Source organism: Nematostella vectensis, chromosome 4 (assembly GCF_932526225.1).
Source record: "Nematostella vectensis chromosome 4, jaNemVect1.1, whole genome shotgun sequence".
Classification (NCBI taxonomy): domain Eukaryota; kingdom Metazoa; phylum Cnidaria; class Anthozoa; order Actiniaria; family Edwardsiidae; genus Nematostella; species Nematostella vectensis.
Genome location: NC_064037.1, coordinates 14161773 through 14178679, shown reverse-complemented (window position 1 = coordinate 14178679; position 16907 = coordinate 14161773). Strand labels below are relative to the sequence as shown.

Sequence of the window (16907 nt, the reverse complement as noted above, 5' to 3'; positions counted from 1 at the left end):
GTGGCTGAGATGCTTTCAATAAAATATCGTTAAAAGGGTATTAAACTTCATTCGTAGATGGTTATTATTCTTGCAAATAAACCGATGTATTTTCAATGGTAAACAACAATAAAGTAGTGGTTGAATGACATTATTTAACTTGTTGTCGCTCCCTTGAATATTATATTTGCTCATACTAGCAAATTTCATACTTTTTCCTTGAATGCTTTGCTTTGTGAACGGCTCGATCGCATAACAGTAAGCTTTCGCTTGGCGAGATGTCATCCTTTTTATTTTATTCTTTTATTCCAGGGGCAGCGGAATGGTCCCATAAGTGTAGGGGGGGGTGGGGGGGGGGGGAAATTGGGGGAAAGGGGCGGGTGGTGGTTCCAGGGGGAGGGATGGTTGGTGGTTTTAGGGGGGAGGGTGGGTGGTGGTTCCAAATGCTTTTAATAAGAACGCTTGGATTTTGAACTGTTCAACAAATTTGTTGTCAGTTGCATATATCCCGCTTGAAACCCGCTGCCCCTGCCCCTCCGCTCCCGCAACCCCTGATCCCTCTTGATTTTTTTTTTTCAGAAGGTTAACAAAAATAAAATTGGGTTCCTTATGTTTTTTTTATTTATTCATGCAGTCTCTACCTGGTCATCAGAGAGTCCTAGTGTTACTGTTACTTTATATCTGTATTGTCACAAACTAGATCAAACAACAAGGAGAGGATCAGCGTCTGTTTCAGAAACCATCACCTGAACTTGTCCACTCAACATGTTATATAGCTGCTGCCTGAACGGCACAAGAAAACCACGCTCAGTATTACTGTGCTCGCAAAGAATCACATGAACACCACGTGACACAGCTTCTAGAACCTCATGGTGGGACATCTCCCCAGTCAGGTACACATCAGCAGCCACACCCTGCAGGACACTGGCCCCGGACCCCGCACAGAGGGCAACAGTTGACAGCAAGGTGTCCTTAGCCTTAGAGGGGGCATAAGCCACACGTAGATGGGACAGCTGCAGGTGTTTCTTGATGCGGTGGATGATGTCAGGTAGTGTTACTGGTGTGTCCAGAGTACATAATCTACCACTACCAGTACCAGGTATGGGTTTCTAGAAAATAAAAAAAATCATGTTATATAGTGAAAGTTATTATAAATTATTTCAAAACTGGACTTTGATTGCTAAGGCTTCTTTCTGTAGCTAGGAGGGCAAACTTAGCCTACTTTTCATCATAAAGAGCAAAATACTGTGCTACCTCTACCAAATGGCTACCAATTAAGCTGAACACCTCTATTCAGCAATTCTCTAACTAGCTAACATGTTTTATCTATCAGAGATAAAACAATGCCTACATCTCATGTTCTGTAAATTTGGTAGAAAATTAATAAGTAAATTTGGTAGGCCAGCATTTCGCTCATCTCTCTCTTAGCTAGTGCATAACAGGCCCAATGTATATCTACTGTAGTCTTTCTCATTTGCTCTACTGCTGTAAATGATCTAATAAACACCCCCTATCTAAAGAACACCTCCTATCTCAGAACGCCCCACTAAGCATATAAATTTGTAATGAACGCCCCTCTCTGACAAACGCCCCCCTCTATTTAATACCCCCCCTTACCCTTCCTGCCAGCTTAAAAACAAGCGACATAGGAATTTTGATGATATAAATCAAATTTAATTAATCTGGGTTTGGCTTATAATGGGTGAGACTTGCTTATTGTCAAGACACTTGCTACATAAGCTATAATGATCCTGACTGAGACTAGAGCCCCACTGCACTTGGGTTTGTGATATTGTTATAGTTTGTAAAACGCCCCTTTCTAATAAATGCCTCCTATCTATTGAGCCCCCCCACCCCACGGAGACCATTGAAATTTAGATCATTTACAGTATATGAGTTAATTCAGAGGGTTCAACTACCACGATAATACGCTACCATTAGAAATACTTTCATCATATATCTGGACTGGTATAACCTAGTGCTTGTCTAAAGTTGCGTATAACCACTTGGGCCCTACATACCTTTGCTAGTGGGTAGATTTCCAAGTAGTAGATAGTGTAACTCTGCAGTATCTGCATCACAGCACTTAGAGTGTCGCCTGAACAAAGTGTCACAATCTTAGGTAATGCCGGGTCTCCAAACCTAAGAGTGAAAAACGTATGAACATTGTACGAACAACTATTTGGTTGGTGGAGTATTAGTAAAGTTAAGGCATATGAATAGAGTGCAGCTCAACTCTGGCAGACATTGAAGTGAGGGTGAGTTTTGACTGTCATCATGTTTTGTTTTGCAGCAAATATAAGATGGTATTGCATACACCAAATTTAATAAGTATACACCTGCATATAGCCTCCCTCGCGACCTGCCTAAAAACCCCTGCGAGGGAGGCTAGAATGCAAGGTACACTTGAGCAAAGCCACTCACTCCTTCTAGCCTTAGTAATATTTATAAAGAGATATCGATAGAAGTTGGCAACAGTGCCCTGTTCCCTCCCACTCACTCTTATTCTCTGCTTTCCAGTTAAGACATTTTTGGCTGTTTAATGGCCCAGAGGGGACTCTCCAGAAAAGTAGACAGGGGTGGTCGACCTATCTTTTAGTGTATAAAATTTCGGCCAGCTTCAATCCCTTAAGGGATGTTGAAGGATTTTTTACAATTTTGCTATCTCTCTGGGTATAAAATTTGACCAACTGCTATTCCTAAGGGGATGTTTAGCCTTTTTCCGGATTCTGTTATCCTTTAGGGTATAAAATTTGACCAACTGCTATTTCTAAGAGGTGTTTAATGTTTGTTTTATTTTTTTTTCTCGATTCGCTATCTCTTAGGGTTAAAACTTTCTTCCACCACAACAAAGCAACAGCATTGCCATCATCAGTTACTAAAATGCTACAAGTGCATGAAAATTGCAAGGAACATATACCTACAGTTTATCCCCTTTCCATCAAAAGATTTTCTCCTGTTCTTCTAATGACATGATCCGCCTTCTAAAGGATGTCTTTTTTTATCAAAATCCCCCCTGGGTTAAATGGATAGGTTCTAAAAAATGTTTGGGTCATGAGCAAGCCATCCATCCTGACTCCCCAAAGGTGGTAGGCATGCCCTTATACATCCATACTACACCATTTTTCATGATGGACATGTTGAACACAGCTTTGGTGGGCAAACGCCCCACCAGCAAATCTGGTGCTGTTTGAGCTGGGCTTTAGGTGCTATAGCCTTTGTATAGATTCAAATAATCATATATTCAAATAAACCAAATAATAGACAATAGAAAGCATTAATAAAACAAACCTCTCAGTCTTTCCAATACTATTAGACCCAATACCACCAAGGGAGTTGATTTGACTATTTATCTTTTCAGCTGCCTCGGTAGACGGGGCAATTGCCGTGACATTATAATCACACCCCTTGACACATGCTTCCATTGAATATGTTATTGGATCTACAGAGCCACGTCCTAGACCTTTAGCCAGCCAATCATTAACGCCACCAAAGACTGCATCGAAAGCTGTGTGTGGGGAATAAATAGCTATACGTTCCTCAATAGCTTTAACAATGATTCTCTCTTTGAAGCTCTTAGAAGTAAGTCGCTTTAGTGGTACAAATATCGGTGGATGGTAGCTAATGATCATGTTGGCGCGCTTCTCTATGGCTTCTTGGAGCACTTTTTCGGTCAAGTCATTGGTCAGGAGGATCGACCTTACATTATGTTGCCCGGAGGGTTCGACTAACAAACCAACATTATCCCATTTTTCCGCTAATGATGTGGGCGCCCAGGATTCAAGATTGGAAACAACTTCCTTTAGATCCATTTGATGCACAGATGAAAGGCAAAGTGGTCTTAATCTTACAGCGTGACGAGTAACAAGAAATCTAGAAAGCATCGTTTTCTACACATTTATTTTGGTTCTTTTTACTACCTTGGAACCTCCCATTCAGTCTAACACAGGAGACCCAACCTTCATTTTCCCACTTAGGCAAAGACTAATAAAATTTAAATAAAAATATATAAGATTGAGTACAATTTAGACGCGGTGGCATCGCAAAATAAGTGACATTTAGTTGTTTTATTTTTGTTACAAACACAACTTTACTGTGAATATCAGACACACAGGAAACCCGCAATCGGCTATGTGATTTTTTCTATGTAGAACAAAATGGCGGACGATGAGGATGATGTGTTCGTTGCGGAGGAAAGATATGGTTCAAGTTCGGTTCAAAGGAAATTCAAGTTCACAGATGAAAGCAGAGATGTTAAAAAGTACGGAGACCACAAGCCATTCTTTGGGAGTTCCCTGAAAATGTTTTTCAAGGTAGAAAAAATATGTTTTTGTTTAATTTGTCTTGGAAATAAGTTATACTTAAATGAATCATACCTACAACTCAGAGACGGATCTAGCTTTTCGCTAAAGGTTTTTTTTCTCAGTGACACCCTCCCTCTTGATCCGCTACTGCACCCATAAAGCTCCTAGATACTATTATGGGTGATTAATTTCTGGATGATGAATAGTACTTGAAATCTTCCTACGTTATCTAAGTACAAAATAAGGGGTAGCGATGGGTAAATCCGAGACTTACCAAGGTGTTGAGACCCGTGTTTTAAAATTTCGAGGTACCCGTCGCTACCCCTAAAATAATACCATTTTGAATTATTCTTCCTACTTGGGCTTACCCTGTCAACTCTCCCGCATTAGGCGGGAGTCTCAAGATTTTGGACCCCTTCTCCCGCACTGAGCACCAAATCTCCCCCTTTTTAGCCATTTTTATCGCTTCCGAAAAATTATTCTATAGAAAATAATCATTGTGCCTATTTTCTATAGAAATATTTGAAACAATAATTCCTTTGCGTAGCGCAATTTATCAAATTAACACCCTCGTAAGATCTATAAGTGGATTTGTTTGTGAGAGCTTTCTTTACGGCAAATGCCTGCAAGGTTAAACCCACCCCTCCCCCAAAAAAATGAATATACCCCACCCCTCCCCCAAAAAATTCTCAAGCCTTGAGATTTTCGGAGGTTGACAGGTATGGGCTTATATTCTTTGATTTTTGTTTTTACAGTCAGCATTTCTTCCACAAGGGTACCCAGAGAGTGTGAGTAAAGACTACCTCACATATCAGTTCTGGGATACTGTGCAGGTTTGTAATTTAGTATAACATTGCATTGTATTGTTATTAAATTAATCAGTACATGTTTGCCCCTGGTGACAGGGGAGAGGGGGAGTATGCCAGACTTTTTCAATTACCAGGGCCGTAGCAGGAGAGGAAGGCACGTGCCCCCCAATATTTTTCTTAATCTTTCTGTATCATGCCCCCAATATTTCAAGGCCTGCTACGGCTCTTTATACTGTTGGAGATCAGGCTACTCCTCTGTTCCCTTTTAATGTTTGGAATAGGAGAATTCTAGAACTCTATAAATCTCCCCTTGGATATTAGTAGACCCTTCCATGAGTAGATTGCAATTTTTTTATCATTGTGTTCTGTATCTCAGGCTTTCTGCTCCTCTATTACTGGCACTCTTGCCACCCAGGCCATGCTCAAGGGATATGGCGTTGGTGATGAATCAGCCACAGCACTTGCGGCCACTATGACATGGATTCTTAGAAGTAAGGAAAACAGCCACAGCAACAGCATTGCCATCATCAGTTACTGAAATGCTACAAGTGCATGAAAATTGCAAGGGACATATACCTACAGTATATCCCCTTTCCATCAAAAGATTTTCTCCTGTTCTTCTAATGACATGATCCACCTTCTAAAGGATGACTGCTCCTTAATGCCAGCTTCACATTCTAATATAGCCTGCTTAACAGGCACTAGTTGCATTAAAGACGGAAAAGCCAGGCTTAGTTAGCCAAGCTGGAATAGCCAGTCTTAGTTAGCCAAGCTGGAATAGCCAAGCTAAGTTGCGTGAAAAAATAAGAAGCCAAGCTTGCCAGGCCGGCACGCAATAGCGAGTAGATTTCAGAGCCACTCCCTATTTTTGATTAAGCACTACAATTGGATAGAATGGCTTTTATGACAGAGCTTTCTTGGGACGCTTGAGCACCTGTTTAACAGGCTGATTCTAAAAAAAATCTGTTTTTTTGTTATTAATTTCAGGTGGCACTGGAATGGTTGGCAGTATTCTCTTTGCCTGGATGCAGGGGTGTGTGGAATATCTTCTCTTTTCATGCCGTTTTTACAATAACTCTTTCTCATAAAGGTGTTTCCCCTATCATTTTATGTCTATCTTATAACCCTTATTGCCTTTTTTTAATTTTTTCTTATTTGGAAATAGGAGTAATCTGGATTGTAATGCAAAAAAATGGAGATTATTTGCCGATATTATGAATGATTTGGCCATCTTGGTTGAGTTGATATCACCATACTTCAAGGCATATTTTACACTGCTTGCATGTTTGTCTAGCGTCGCAAAGGTGAGTCATGTAAAATACTACCATATTTAGCAACAACTAAAACATTCCATACCATATTCCAGGAATTTCATTAAGTTGGGTAGGCACTGGAGATTAATAAGTAGGGATTGGAAGTTATTTTATTTTATTAATTAATAAAACTTAAATCAACTTTTTTTAAAGTAGCCGGTGCTCGGTGTTAAATAGCTGGCGGTTCTGCCAGCTGCTGGGGCCTAATGGTCCCTGATGTTCCATTTGAATCATATATATGTAATCTGCTAAAAGGCAGTGCTGGAACCAGTATTTCTTGGAGGGGACAGGTGAAGACAACTCCAAAGGCAGGAGTGTACACAGGGGGGTGCACGCACACCCTCCCCCTTGGAGGCAAAAAGGGAATCTTCGCACCCCCTTAACCAATCCTGGGAACACGCCTGAAAGAGGGAGGAATATAAACACATGTGGAGAAATAAATTTACATTTTTAGCTCCCATACACCTTCCATGGATCACCTAGGATTTGACACGGCAAGGTTAAAGTAATTTCAACTGCTTTATGCCAAACGTGAAGGTTACACGGGCTAACAGCCAGTTTATGTATATATGTTTTTAAACAGTTATTAAAATAACTTAAGTCAATAGTTGGTGTGGCTGGGGGCTCCACCCGTGCCGCTCTCACCCAGCACCAGGCAAGGCGGGACAACATGGCCGATGTTGCTGCTAAGGATGGCAGCCAGGTACAGTACTGAACTTCCCTGCACTACTATCTCCTGAGCCTAAACTCCCCCTACCTTATCCTCAGCTGTACCTCAGACCCCACCCTATCTACCAACCTCCTCCCTATCCTATTCTACACCATACCCAACCCTTTAAGCTATCCTACTCCACCCTATTCTATGCTTTCAAGACCTTTCTCTGACCTGTGTGGTTTTGGGCGTTTTCCTGTGCAGTTTCTGTGCGGTTTTCGCCCCCCTCCTCAATGGTACCCTTGAAGACACCCTACCCACCAACCTTTCCCTTACCTACTCAAAACCACACCACACCCCTTACCCCACCCAACTCTATCAGCTACACATTCAAGATTTTTTTCTGCCCTGCATACTGTCTTAAACCTTGTATGATATTTGTACTGATTGATAACAACAGGGTTCATTTCTTTGCAGGAAACACTAGTGAATCTGATGGCATTACTGGCTGGACTTGTCATTACCCCTCTTGTAACAGGACATACCCTGTAAGTGTAGCCAGCTTTACACCCCCTTCCTTCCATCTTACACATTGGTATGACAGTGCTTTGTGTAACCGAAGGCCAAATTTCATCATCTTTACATGCTCACCTAGCCTGCTTAGCGGGTCAAGGGGAGGGGAGGGAGACTTCCCTTGAGCTGCAACTCAGCCTACAAATCACCTCCACTATCGAGCATTTACTATTTATTTTTTTATTTGTTTATCTTTTTAGCTTGACATGGGTGCTGTTTATCATCTTCACATTCTTACATCTTTACGCAAACTACTGTGCTGTGTCATCTGTTGTCATGGAAACGTTAAACACCACACGCCTTCAAATTGTCACTAACGAGTTCCTCAGGACTGGTCACGTCCTATCTCCTGATGAGGTTGGCAAAATGGAGCCGGTCATATTTGGTAAATGTTGTCATTGGGTTTATGAAAAACTGTCTTAAAATGTGGGCTTTTGTTGAGTTGTCAACCTGCCTTGAAGCACCTCTAAATGCTTGTCGAATTGGATTCTCTTCAGGCGCCCGTTTCTCGAAACTCCCGAGAATTTAACTTTATTTTGCATTTTTGCCCCATTTTTGCCCTTTGGTTCGTATTCCAAATGATTGCGCTCAATAGGGCTTTTTTTGGAGTTTGGCTGAAGCCAAAAAGTTACCCGAAAAGTCTCGGGTGACTGCGATGTCCCGAGAACTGTCTTAATATTTAAGCCATGTGAATTTCGGGCCCGAGAAGTTCGGGAAAAGTCAAAATCTATAAATCTATAAAGAGAATCATCCTTCACATGAATCTTTGTGGTAAAATACGATGTTTGACGATATTTCAACACATTTAGATACCATCAATTTTATAGGATTAGCCAGCTTTTCAAATTTAAGAAATAAATCAATTTCGGGCCCGAGAATTCTCGGATGTTTCGAGAAACGAGCCCCAGAAGTCTGATTTTTTGAAAAATGGGGTGGCTACAAAGCTGGTAGGTTCAGACTCTATAAATGGAGGGGAAAGGGGGGAATGTGAGGGAGAGGGAGAGGACAAGCTAGTAAATAACAAGAAAAGGTGTAGATAATACACAAAAATGTACCAGAAATTCAACCGCCCCTGAGCCTGAAACGTCTTTGGTACTATATTTCTAATCACTTAAATTTGATGTTTTTACCCAAAATGAAAGACACATGGAATTTAATTCCCACAAGCTTATATCGCAACATTTAATAAGATATGGCACCTGACTTTTGATTTTTCCAAAAACAATTGATGATACAATCAAGTAATTGCACTTTTTTCTTTTGTTTCACGGCTTTGAGGTAAATTATGTTTGAAAATAAAGCACAAAATGATGCGATTTCTAGTTTTGTTTTTTTGAGGAAAAAAGTTTTGTTTCTTGAGGGGAAAAAATGTACACTTAACATTTCCACGAAATATGCCAAATCTTCTTTTTTGTGACATTAAGTGCTTGCAAGATTTAGTAACAAAAATGTACACTTTTGTGGTGGCCAAGCTCTTAGGATATCCAGTCATCTTTGTCTGTTCTTCTCCTATTATTTGTAGGGTCAACTACAGGCGAACGTCTCAAAATTAACCTTGGGTCACCATTCACATCTGTTATCCAAAGGTATTAAATGCTGTATAATGCACTTCCTTGAAAACCTATGGATATTTGCCTCTAACGTAGTCTCCTGACGTATTCTCCTGCCCCTGGCTTCACGACTGAGACTAAGGACGGCTGCAAGGGAAACGCTAGAGGAAAATGCCTCTGGGTTTCCAAAGATGTATTGTACTTCCTCCTTCTGTAAGACCTTTGAGCAGATAATAAAGTTAATGCCCTACATATATTGTAAAGCAGTATCAGGTCACATATTCACATAGATTTATTGTTGAATTAATGCATACTGTTAAAAGCATATCTGCGGTATAGTGATTTCGGGATATTTGGATTGATGTGGCATGCAGAAATTGCAGTGCCGTACCATTTAGTAGCAGGTGAGACACTGGGGCATGCCCCCCAAAAATATTTTTAAAAATTAAAAGGAAATGGCCATTAGGGGCGTGGCTGTGCTCCCCAATATTAATGAATGTCTCTGCATCATGTACACCCCCTCAAATATTTCTAACCATGCTACAGCTCGGGTTGCTTGCCTCAAATTTTCCCCCATATTAGGTTTTGTGCAAAAAGTCACTTTTCCTATCATTCACTTTAGACGACTGTGTGTAAGCTACATAACATCTCATCCCCCTTCTTTCCAGTATTCAAGATTTCCGGGCAGCACTGCCAAATTCTAAGGAAAGCCGGTATTTGATGCGAGTGAACTTTAACGCAAGCACAACCTCAGGTATCTGAATACAATTTAAAATTCCATGTTATGAGGAAACATTTTAAAATAATATATGGAATTTTCCAGTTACCATTTGTCAATGCCCAAAATCATTCATGAACTCCTCTTTTCACAGGAGTAGTTAATATCGTTCTTCATGAGTCCGCTGAGTCAATAGATTTCATCCAGAGTTGCTTTCAAGCTGCGGTTATCGACCATGTCATACGCACCCCTCTCCCGCCAGTAGAGGTGAGATACATAAATTGGCAATGACATACGCACTCCTCTCCCGCCAGTAGAGGTAAGATACATAAATTGGCAATGACATACGCACTCCTCTCCCGCCAGTAGAGGTGAAATACATAAATTTGCAATGACATATGCACTCCTCTCCCCCCAGTAGAGGTAAGATACATAAATTGGCAATGACATACGCACTCCTCTCCCGCCAGTAGAGGTAAAATACATAAATTGGCAATGACATACGCACTCCTCTCCCGCCAGTAGAGGTAAGATACATAAATTGGCAATGACATACGCACTCCTCTCCCGCCAGTAGAGGAAAGATACATAAATTGGCAATGACATACGCACTCCTCTCTCTCGCCAGTAGAGGTAAGATACATAAATTGGCAATGACATACGAACTCCTTGCCCGCCAGTAGAGGTGAGAAACATAAATTGGCAATGACATATGCACTCCTCTCCCGCCAGTAGAGGTAAGATACATAAATTGGCAATGACATACGCACTCCTCTCCCGCCAGTAGAGGTAAGATACATAAATTGGCAATGACATACGCACTCCTCTCCCGCCAGTAGAGGTGAGAAACATAAATTGGCAATGACATACGCACTCCTCTCCCGCCAGTAGAGGTAAGATACATTAGTTTGCAATGACATACGCACTCCTCTTCTGCCAGTAGACGTACGATACACAAATTGGCAATGACATACGCACTCCTCTCTCTCGCCAGTAGAGGTAAGATACATAAATTGGCAATGACATACGAACTCCTTGCCCGCCAGTAGAGGTGAGAAACATAAATTGGCAATGACATATGCACTCCTCTCCCGCCAGTAGAGGTAAGATACATAAATTGGCAATGACATACGCACTCCTCTCCCGCCAGTAGAGGTAAGATACATAAATTGGCAATGACATACGCACTCCTCTCCCGCCAGTAGAGGTGAGAAACATAAATTGGCAATGACATACGCACTCCTCTCCCGCCAGTAGAGGTAAGATACATTAGTTTGCAATGACATACGCACTCCTCTTCTGCCAGTAGACGTACGATACACAAATTGGCAATGACATACGCACTCCTCTCTCTCGCCAGTAGAGGTAAGATACATTAGTTTGCAATGACATACGCACTCCTCTTCTGCCAGTAGACGTAAGATACATAATTTGGCAATGACATACGCACTCCTCTCTCCCGCCAGTAGAGGTAAGATACATAATTTGGTAATGACATACGCACTCCTCTCCCGCCAGTAGAGGTGAGATACATAAATTGGCAATGCCATACGCACTCCTCTCCCGCCAGTAGAGGTAAGATACATTAGTTTGCAATGACAAACGCACTCCTCTTCTGCCAGTAGACGTACGATACATAAATTGGCAATGACGTACGCAACCCTATTCCGCCCGTAGAGGTACGATATATTAATTGGCAATGACATACGCACTCCTCTCCTGCCAGTAGAGGAAAAAATACATTTTTTGCGATGACATACGCACCCCTCTCTCGCCATTAGAGGAAAAAGTACATTAATTTGCCATGACATACGCACCCTTTTCCCGGCAGTAGTGGTGAAAATACATTAATTTGTCATGTGATTTGCACCCTCTCTCTCCAGTAAACCGCTATCCTTGCCCCAATCCCGCAACTTCGGATATGAACTTTTATGGAATAAATTTTTGTAACTGTTTTTTTTTTTCTGTCTAGAGCCCCTTCAAAACTCGGACTGGTGCCCGGGCTATGGAGGCCCTCCATAACTTTTGGTGGGAAGGTAACAAAGTCATTGAGCCAGTATTCATGTAGGGTGCGATCTTTCTAATTTTGACACACCCAGGAACAAATCTTGTAGCTGCGACACGAAAACGTTTTTTTTGGGGGAAAAGAGTTTGTAGAGCCTTTTTCGCTATACGTAATAATTATAGAGCTCCCTGTCATATCATGATAGGCGGAACCCATTTGTTTGTGCCCTCTCCCATGAAATCTGCATCCTGCCATTATTTACGATCACCTTCCTTCTGTTGTACGGCAAAATCGAAAAATTCATTCTCGTACCCAGGTGCGTGAACTAATCAACTAAATCTATCAGCGTCTAAGAATCGTCATGCTAAATGCTTGACAAAGTCAATTTTTCCGCCCTGTCATCTGATTGGCTAATCCGCGCGTCTAAAAATAGCCTGATCCTAGAAATCGCCGTGACAATTATATACTACAGATGATTGCCCCTACTTATGAGCCCCTGGTTTAACCTAGGCACATGAGTTCTATTCATTTATTTTTCCTCTAAAATAAAAGAAGCCTGATTTAAAAAAAAGTACAGATACCTATAGTAATAGGGCCCATCATGATCAGCATTTAGCATGACGATTCTTAGACGCTGATAGATTTTGGATTCCTTGAGACAAAGTCAATTTTTCCGCCTGTCATCTGATTGGCTAATCCGCGCGTCTAAAAATAGCCTGATCCTAGGAAACGCCGTGACACCTATATGGTACAAGAATGTAGGGAAGTTGATTGCCCCTACTTATGAGCCCCTGGTTAAACGTGCCACGACCAACAATGTGAGATCCTTCGAGTAGCAAGACTTAAGCCCCGTGCAAACCGCACCAGCACCTTCCAGCATTGCTGGCGAATTTTCGCTTTCGACTGAATATAGGACAAAGGAAATGTCAAAATGGGAAATGGACTTTCTGACAATTCCTTTGTCTTCTGGTCAGTCGAGCAAGAATTCGCCAGCAATGCTGGCAGGTGCTGGCGCAGTTTGCACGGGGCTTGCACTAACGCTATCGTGAGCCTCTCAGCAACCCCTTAATATTTTACAGAATGTCTTCAAACCGCTGACCTCACATGGGACCTCATCGCACAGGCACATAACTTCACTCTCCACACATTCCCAGACTTCCTTGCCGGCTTGGAAAGGTCTGGCTGGGTGACGTCACGCACGCACTTAGGCCCCGACGAGTGGCGTTCAGTATGGAACGCGAGTGGAGTGGAACCAAAGAAAAAGATTTGAAATTGACTATGCGGAATTTTAAAAAAGATCGTTATTTAAAGGAATAAAATTAATCTTGTTACGATATAGATGTTTTTTTATTTAAACACATCAATTATTTTGTGGATAAACCCGCACTAAATGAAATAATGTTTTTGTTGTGTTTATTTTTTTTCTTGCCTCAAAAATTCAGCGGTGTTAGCTATGTTTAATCTTTTATTATCCCCGCAGCGCTTTATTGTAGATACTGTTTAGCGTCGGTAAAAAGGGGGTGGGGTTTGGGTATAAGACGCAGTAGATAAGAATAATGACAGTCTAGCTAACCAGTAACTAGCTATTTTATATTAAAAAAAAAAACAAGCTTTGCTGCGTCTTGTTATGTTTTGGACGCTATACTGTTTTTTCAACATCTTGAGGAAGCGACGCTGTCAAGATTAGCGCTCGCATACACTTGAGCAATGAAAACGTGCGGTCGGCAAGGCGCCTCGGCTTTGCATATAACCTTTAGATCAAATCAATCTTCTTAAGCTCATCTTCGTATTGCTTATGAGCTCTGCTCAATGTAAATAAATTAAGTCGATTGATCCGTCTTTATTTGCAATACAGATACTTACTCAGAGCTTGAGCAGAAATATTTCTTGGCTTAAATTGTTTCATTTTCCATATCGGTTAGTGAAAAATATGCGTACGTGTCCCTGAGTACCAGCAAACAGCGTGTTATCAACAGTGGAAGACCCGCTCGAGCTGTGTTTGAGGTAAAGCGAAACACAAGCGTGACTCTGGTCACACGACGTCACGTGAGAATTCACGAGATGTCACGCTATCAACTCAGCAAAATATCAGACTATGGAAATTTTGTACTCATGGTTAGTGCTTGTGGCTTGAGAAAGCTTCGCATATTATGAAAGAGAAAGACTCTGGTCAATTGGAAATGTCTTTTTGGATCACGCCTGACCGCGTCGATTGAAACGTGTCGTTCATAACGCGAACCCCACCTCCTATGAATCTTTTGTTTATCAGGTTTAGCCAATCAGAAGCGAGGTCGAATAGAGTTCAAAGTTATTTTATTTTGAGCCAGCATGCCTGACTGCAGTTGAATGTGAGAAACAAGACAGACTGCTTCAAAGCAAGAATTAAAAAGCTGGTTTAATACTGGCTTTCGAGGCGAGAATGGACGAGGTTTCGAGGCTGAGCGAAAAAGTCCGTCATTTTAATCGACCTTCCGTTACAACGACTCAAAATTCTCCGGAGACGAAAATAATCAAATCTCGTTACAATCTTCGTGACAGAAAACCTCTAAATTGTGGGAAATCCACTGCAAACCTTGATCGACTCAAAAAGATCAAAGACAAGGAAATGTTTGGGAACAAAGGGAGGCTTAAAATTGTGGATTTTAACCCAAATGATTTGGAATGGAAAATCAAAATGAACCATGGCAAACGCAGGGGATCTGGTTCCGTGGAAATCTGCACGCGACCCCGTCTATCGAGCATATCGGAAGAAAAAGAGAACGGTTCTGGATCCGATGCTGAAGCTAGAAGAGGCAGAAGCCCGACAAAACAGCTTGAGATTCTAAATAATTATAGTATTCATGTACAGACAAGAACTTGCTCGTGTATAAATATAGACAAAGGGAAAAAAAACAAACAACCGAACGTGATTCGCGCTCCCTGCCAGCGAAATAGATATTTCCCTGAAGAAACTGCAATTCTGAATATGAATATAGAATCGAATACAGAACATCTAGAAAGCCTACACTTTAAAAATACAGACACAGAGCTAGAATTTGAGGAAACAGCACAGCGTACTTTTACACGATTCCCTTTCCCACCTCAACACCAGTACGAAAGGGAAAGAGCAACAAGCCTTCAAACCAGTGGGAATGAAACGGAAAGTGAACGAATGGAAGAAAATGAACCTATGTCTCCTTTAAATAGTCCATTATACGATATGCCGCCCCCTTCGACGAGAGCAGAGAAAGAAGCTCGAAGATCAAAACGAAGATTACAGTTAGAACAGTGGAAACGTCGAGAAGAAAGACTTGCGCGCTCCGAAAGACTACGGAGACGACGAGACCCCACAAGTTATTCGATAACTATAGAGAAATCCACGAAGGTTCATTGGAGGACCGAAATAGACGACATTTATTATTTTGACACGGATAGTGGAAGCGAGGAGTGTTTATCGCCTTTCTTTAGCAGAGATCTGGTGGTTCTAGGCACATGAATATGATTTCTGGCATTTTATTTACATTTGAATGAAATAGTCTTTAGCACCTTGTGATTTATGATTGACATGTCTGGAAAACGACCTGTCAAATACAAACAAATAGCTTTTTGGGTTGGAAGTATTTGGGTTGAGTTTACCAAAATTGTCTAGAGTTCTGGAGGTTTAATGAGAGAGATTAATCAGAGAAATACAGGGCCTTTTGGAAGTTGATTTGATCAGTTGCCAGCGACAGCATCAAGCTTTTGCCAGAATAGAAATGTTGATTTGTGTTAAAATATTGGATAATGATAATTGTCTGGATTCCACATAAAAATTGCTCCAGGGGACACCATGTCAAATCAACTTTTGTCCCGGAAATAGAAGGTTGACTGTTTATGTTTAGATAGCATACAATGACATTTTTAAAAATAAATTTACAATTTATATTGTAGTAAAGATTTGAGGTTTTTTAGTATTTTTTTTTTTAGCATGCTGCTTTTGTTAGAGACAGGTGTCTTTTACACCTATACTTGCTAGGCAAAAATACTGGCCTTTTATAAAACAATCAAAAGTGTCCCTATGACTAGATCAAACTTTCACCATAACAAAGTGAAAATTTGATATGACCTAAAGAAGGTTTAAGGCTAGAAGGGTTAAGTTTTCAAGAGCGGAAGAAAGGGTTATGTCTTTATTGAGGTTATATTGCCTCTGAATGACTGTAAACTACCAGAAATTTTAAGACTATCAAAAGATACTATAACAGTTTACTTGAGAATAGATTATCTATATTTCTAGAGCCCGGTGGTGTCAAGAACAATTTTGGCTTCTAGTGGCTAAAGTCAGAGAATCACTGAATGCTTTTTAGGGAGATTTTTAGTTGGAAAAAAATGAGTTCTACCCTTAAACCTCTTCAGCCATGGATGTGTGCTGTTAGTCAGATGTGTCAGCTCTTTAGATAGACAATGCTGGTACCATAAGGGTTTCTTGAGGGATCATCTTGATGGGGTCTTCTTACTGATTGCTAGATCAACCTAACAGTCATGCATGTGAAAGTATTGGCTTCCTTCCAAGCTTTACATGAAAGGATGATTTGGAGTTATCATCATAAAACAAGTCAAAATAAAAAGCTAATTCGACATGTTTACAATGATACACATTTATCTATTGTTAATTACTTTTGTTGTAGCAGAGTATTTGGAGTGTCTGAAATAAAGGAAACAGTTCCATAAAAAAAACATCTCAGGAAAAGCAGTTTTGGTGTGGTCAACAGCAATTCTTACCCCCCAAGAGATAGTAGGCTAGATGTGGTTGAGAAAATGTCCAAACCAAAAGCACTAAAGGCAAACCCATTTTTGGTATTTGTGAATTTTATTACAGCCCTAAAGCGGCAAGTCGATTATGTAAAAATCTCCGGTGAATGTCAAAGGAAAAGAAAAAATCCAAATTGTAAAAACAGTTTATCTATTGAAAGTTTCTTTTGAGGATGTGAATGATATTTTGGCCGATTCCAGGCGCGTACACAGGATTGGCTGAGGGGGGGGGGATGT

At 40.9% G+C, this 16907-nt stretch overlaps 2 protein-coding genes across 2 annotated transcripts; one reads left to right on the top strand and one right to left on the bottom strand.

Moving 5' to 3' along the window:
- Positions 1 to 577: 577 nt before the first annotated feature.
- LOC5510931 (NIF3-like protein 1) lies at positions 578 to 3910 on the bottom strand. The gene is made up of 3 exons (XM_001631301.3): positions 3271 to 3910; positions 2001 to 2121; positions 578 to 1088 (listed from the first exon to the last, which is right to left on the bottom strand). The coding sequence occupies exons 1-3, from the start codon at positions 3861 to 3863 to the stop codon at positions 681 to 683; spliced, it is 1122 nt and encodes a 373-aa protein (XP_001631351.3). The 5' UTR covers positions 3864 to 3910; the 3' UTR covers positions 578 to 680.
- Positions 3429 to 15811, top strand: LOC5510954 (RUS family member 1). Its single transcript, XM_048726560.1, has 14 exons — positions 3429 to 3561; positions 4131 to 4292; positions 5039 to 5116; positions 5469 to 5583; positions 6080 to 6125; positions 6258 to 6396; positions 7007 to 7108; positions 7535 to 7605; positions 7831 to 8015; positions 9153 to 9216; positions 9849 to 9934; positions 10053 to 10165; positions 11871 to 11934; positions 12983 to 15811. The coding sequence occupies exons 1-14, from the start codon at positions 3535 to 3537 to the stop codon at positions 13171 to 13173; spliced, it is 1443 nt and encodes a 480-aa protein (XP_048582517.1). The 5' UTR covers positions 3429 to 3534; the 3' UTR covers positions 13174 to 15811.
- Positions 15812 to 16907: the final 1096 nt, after the last annotated feature.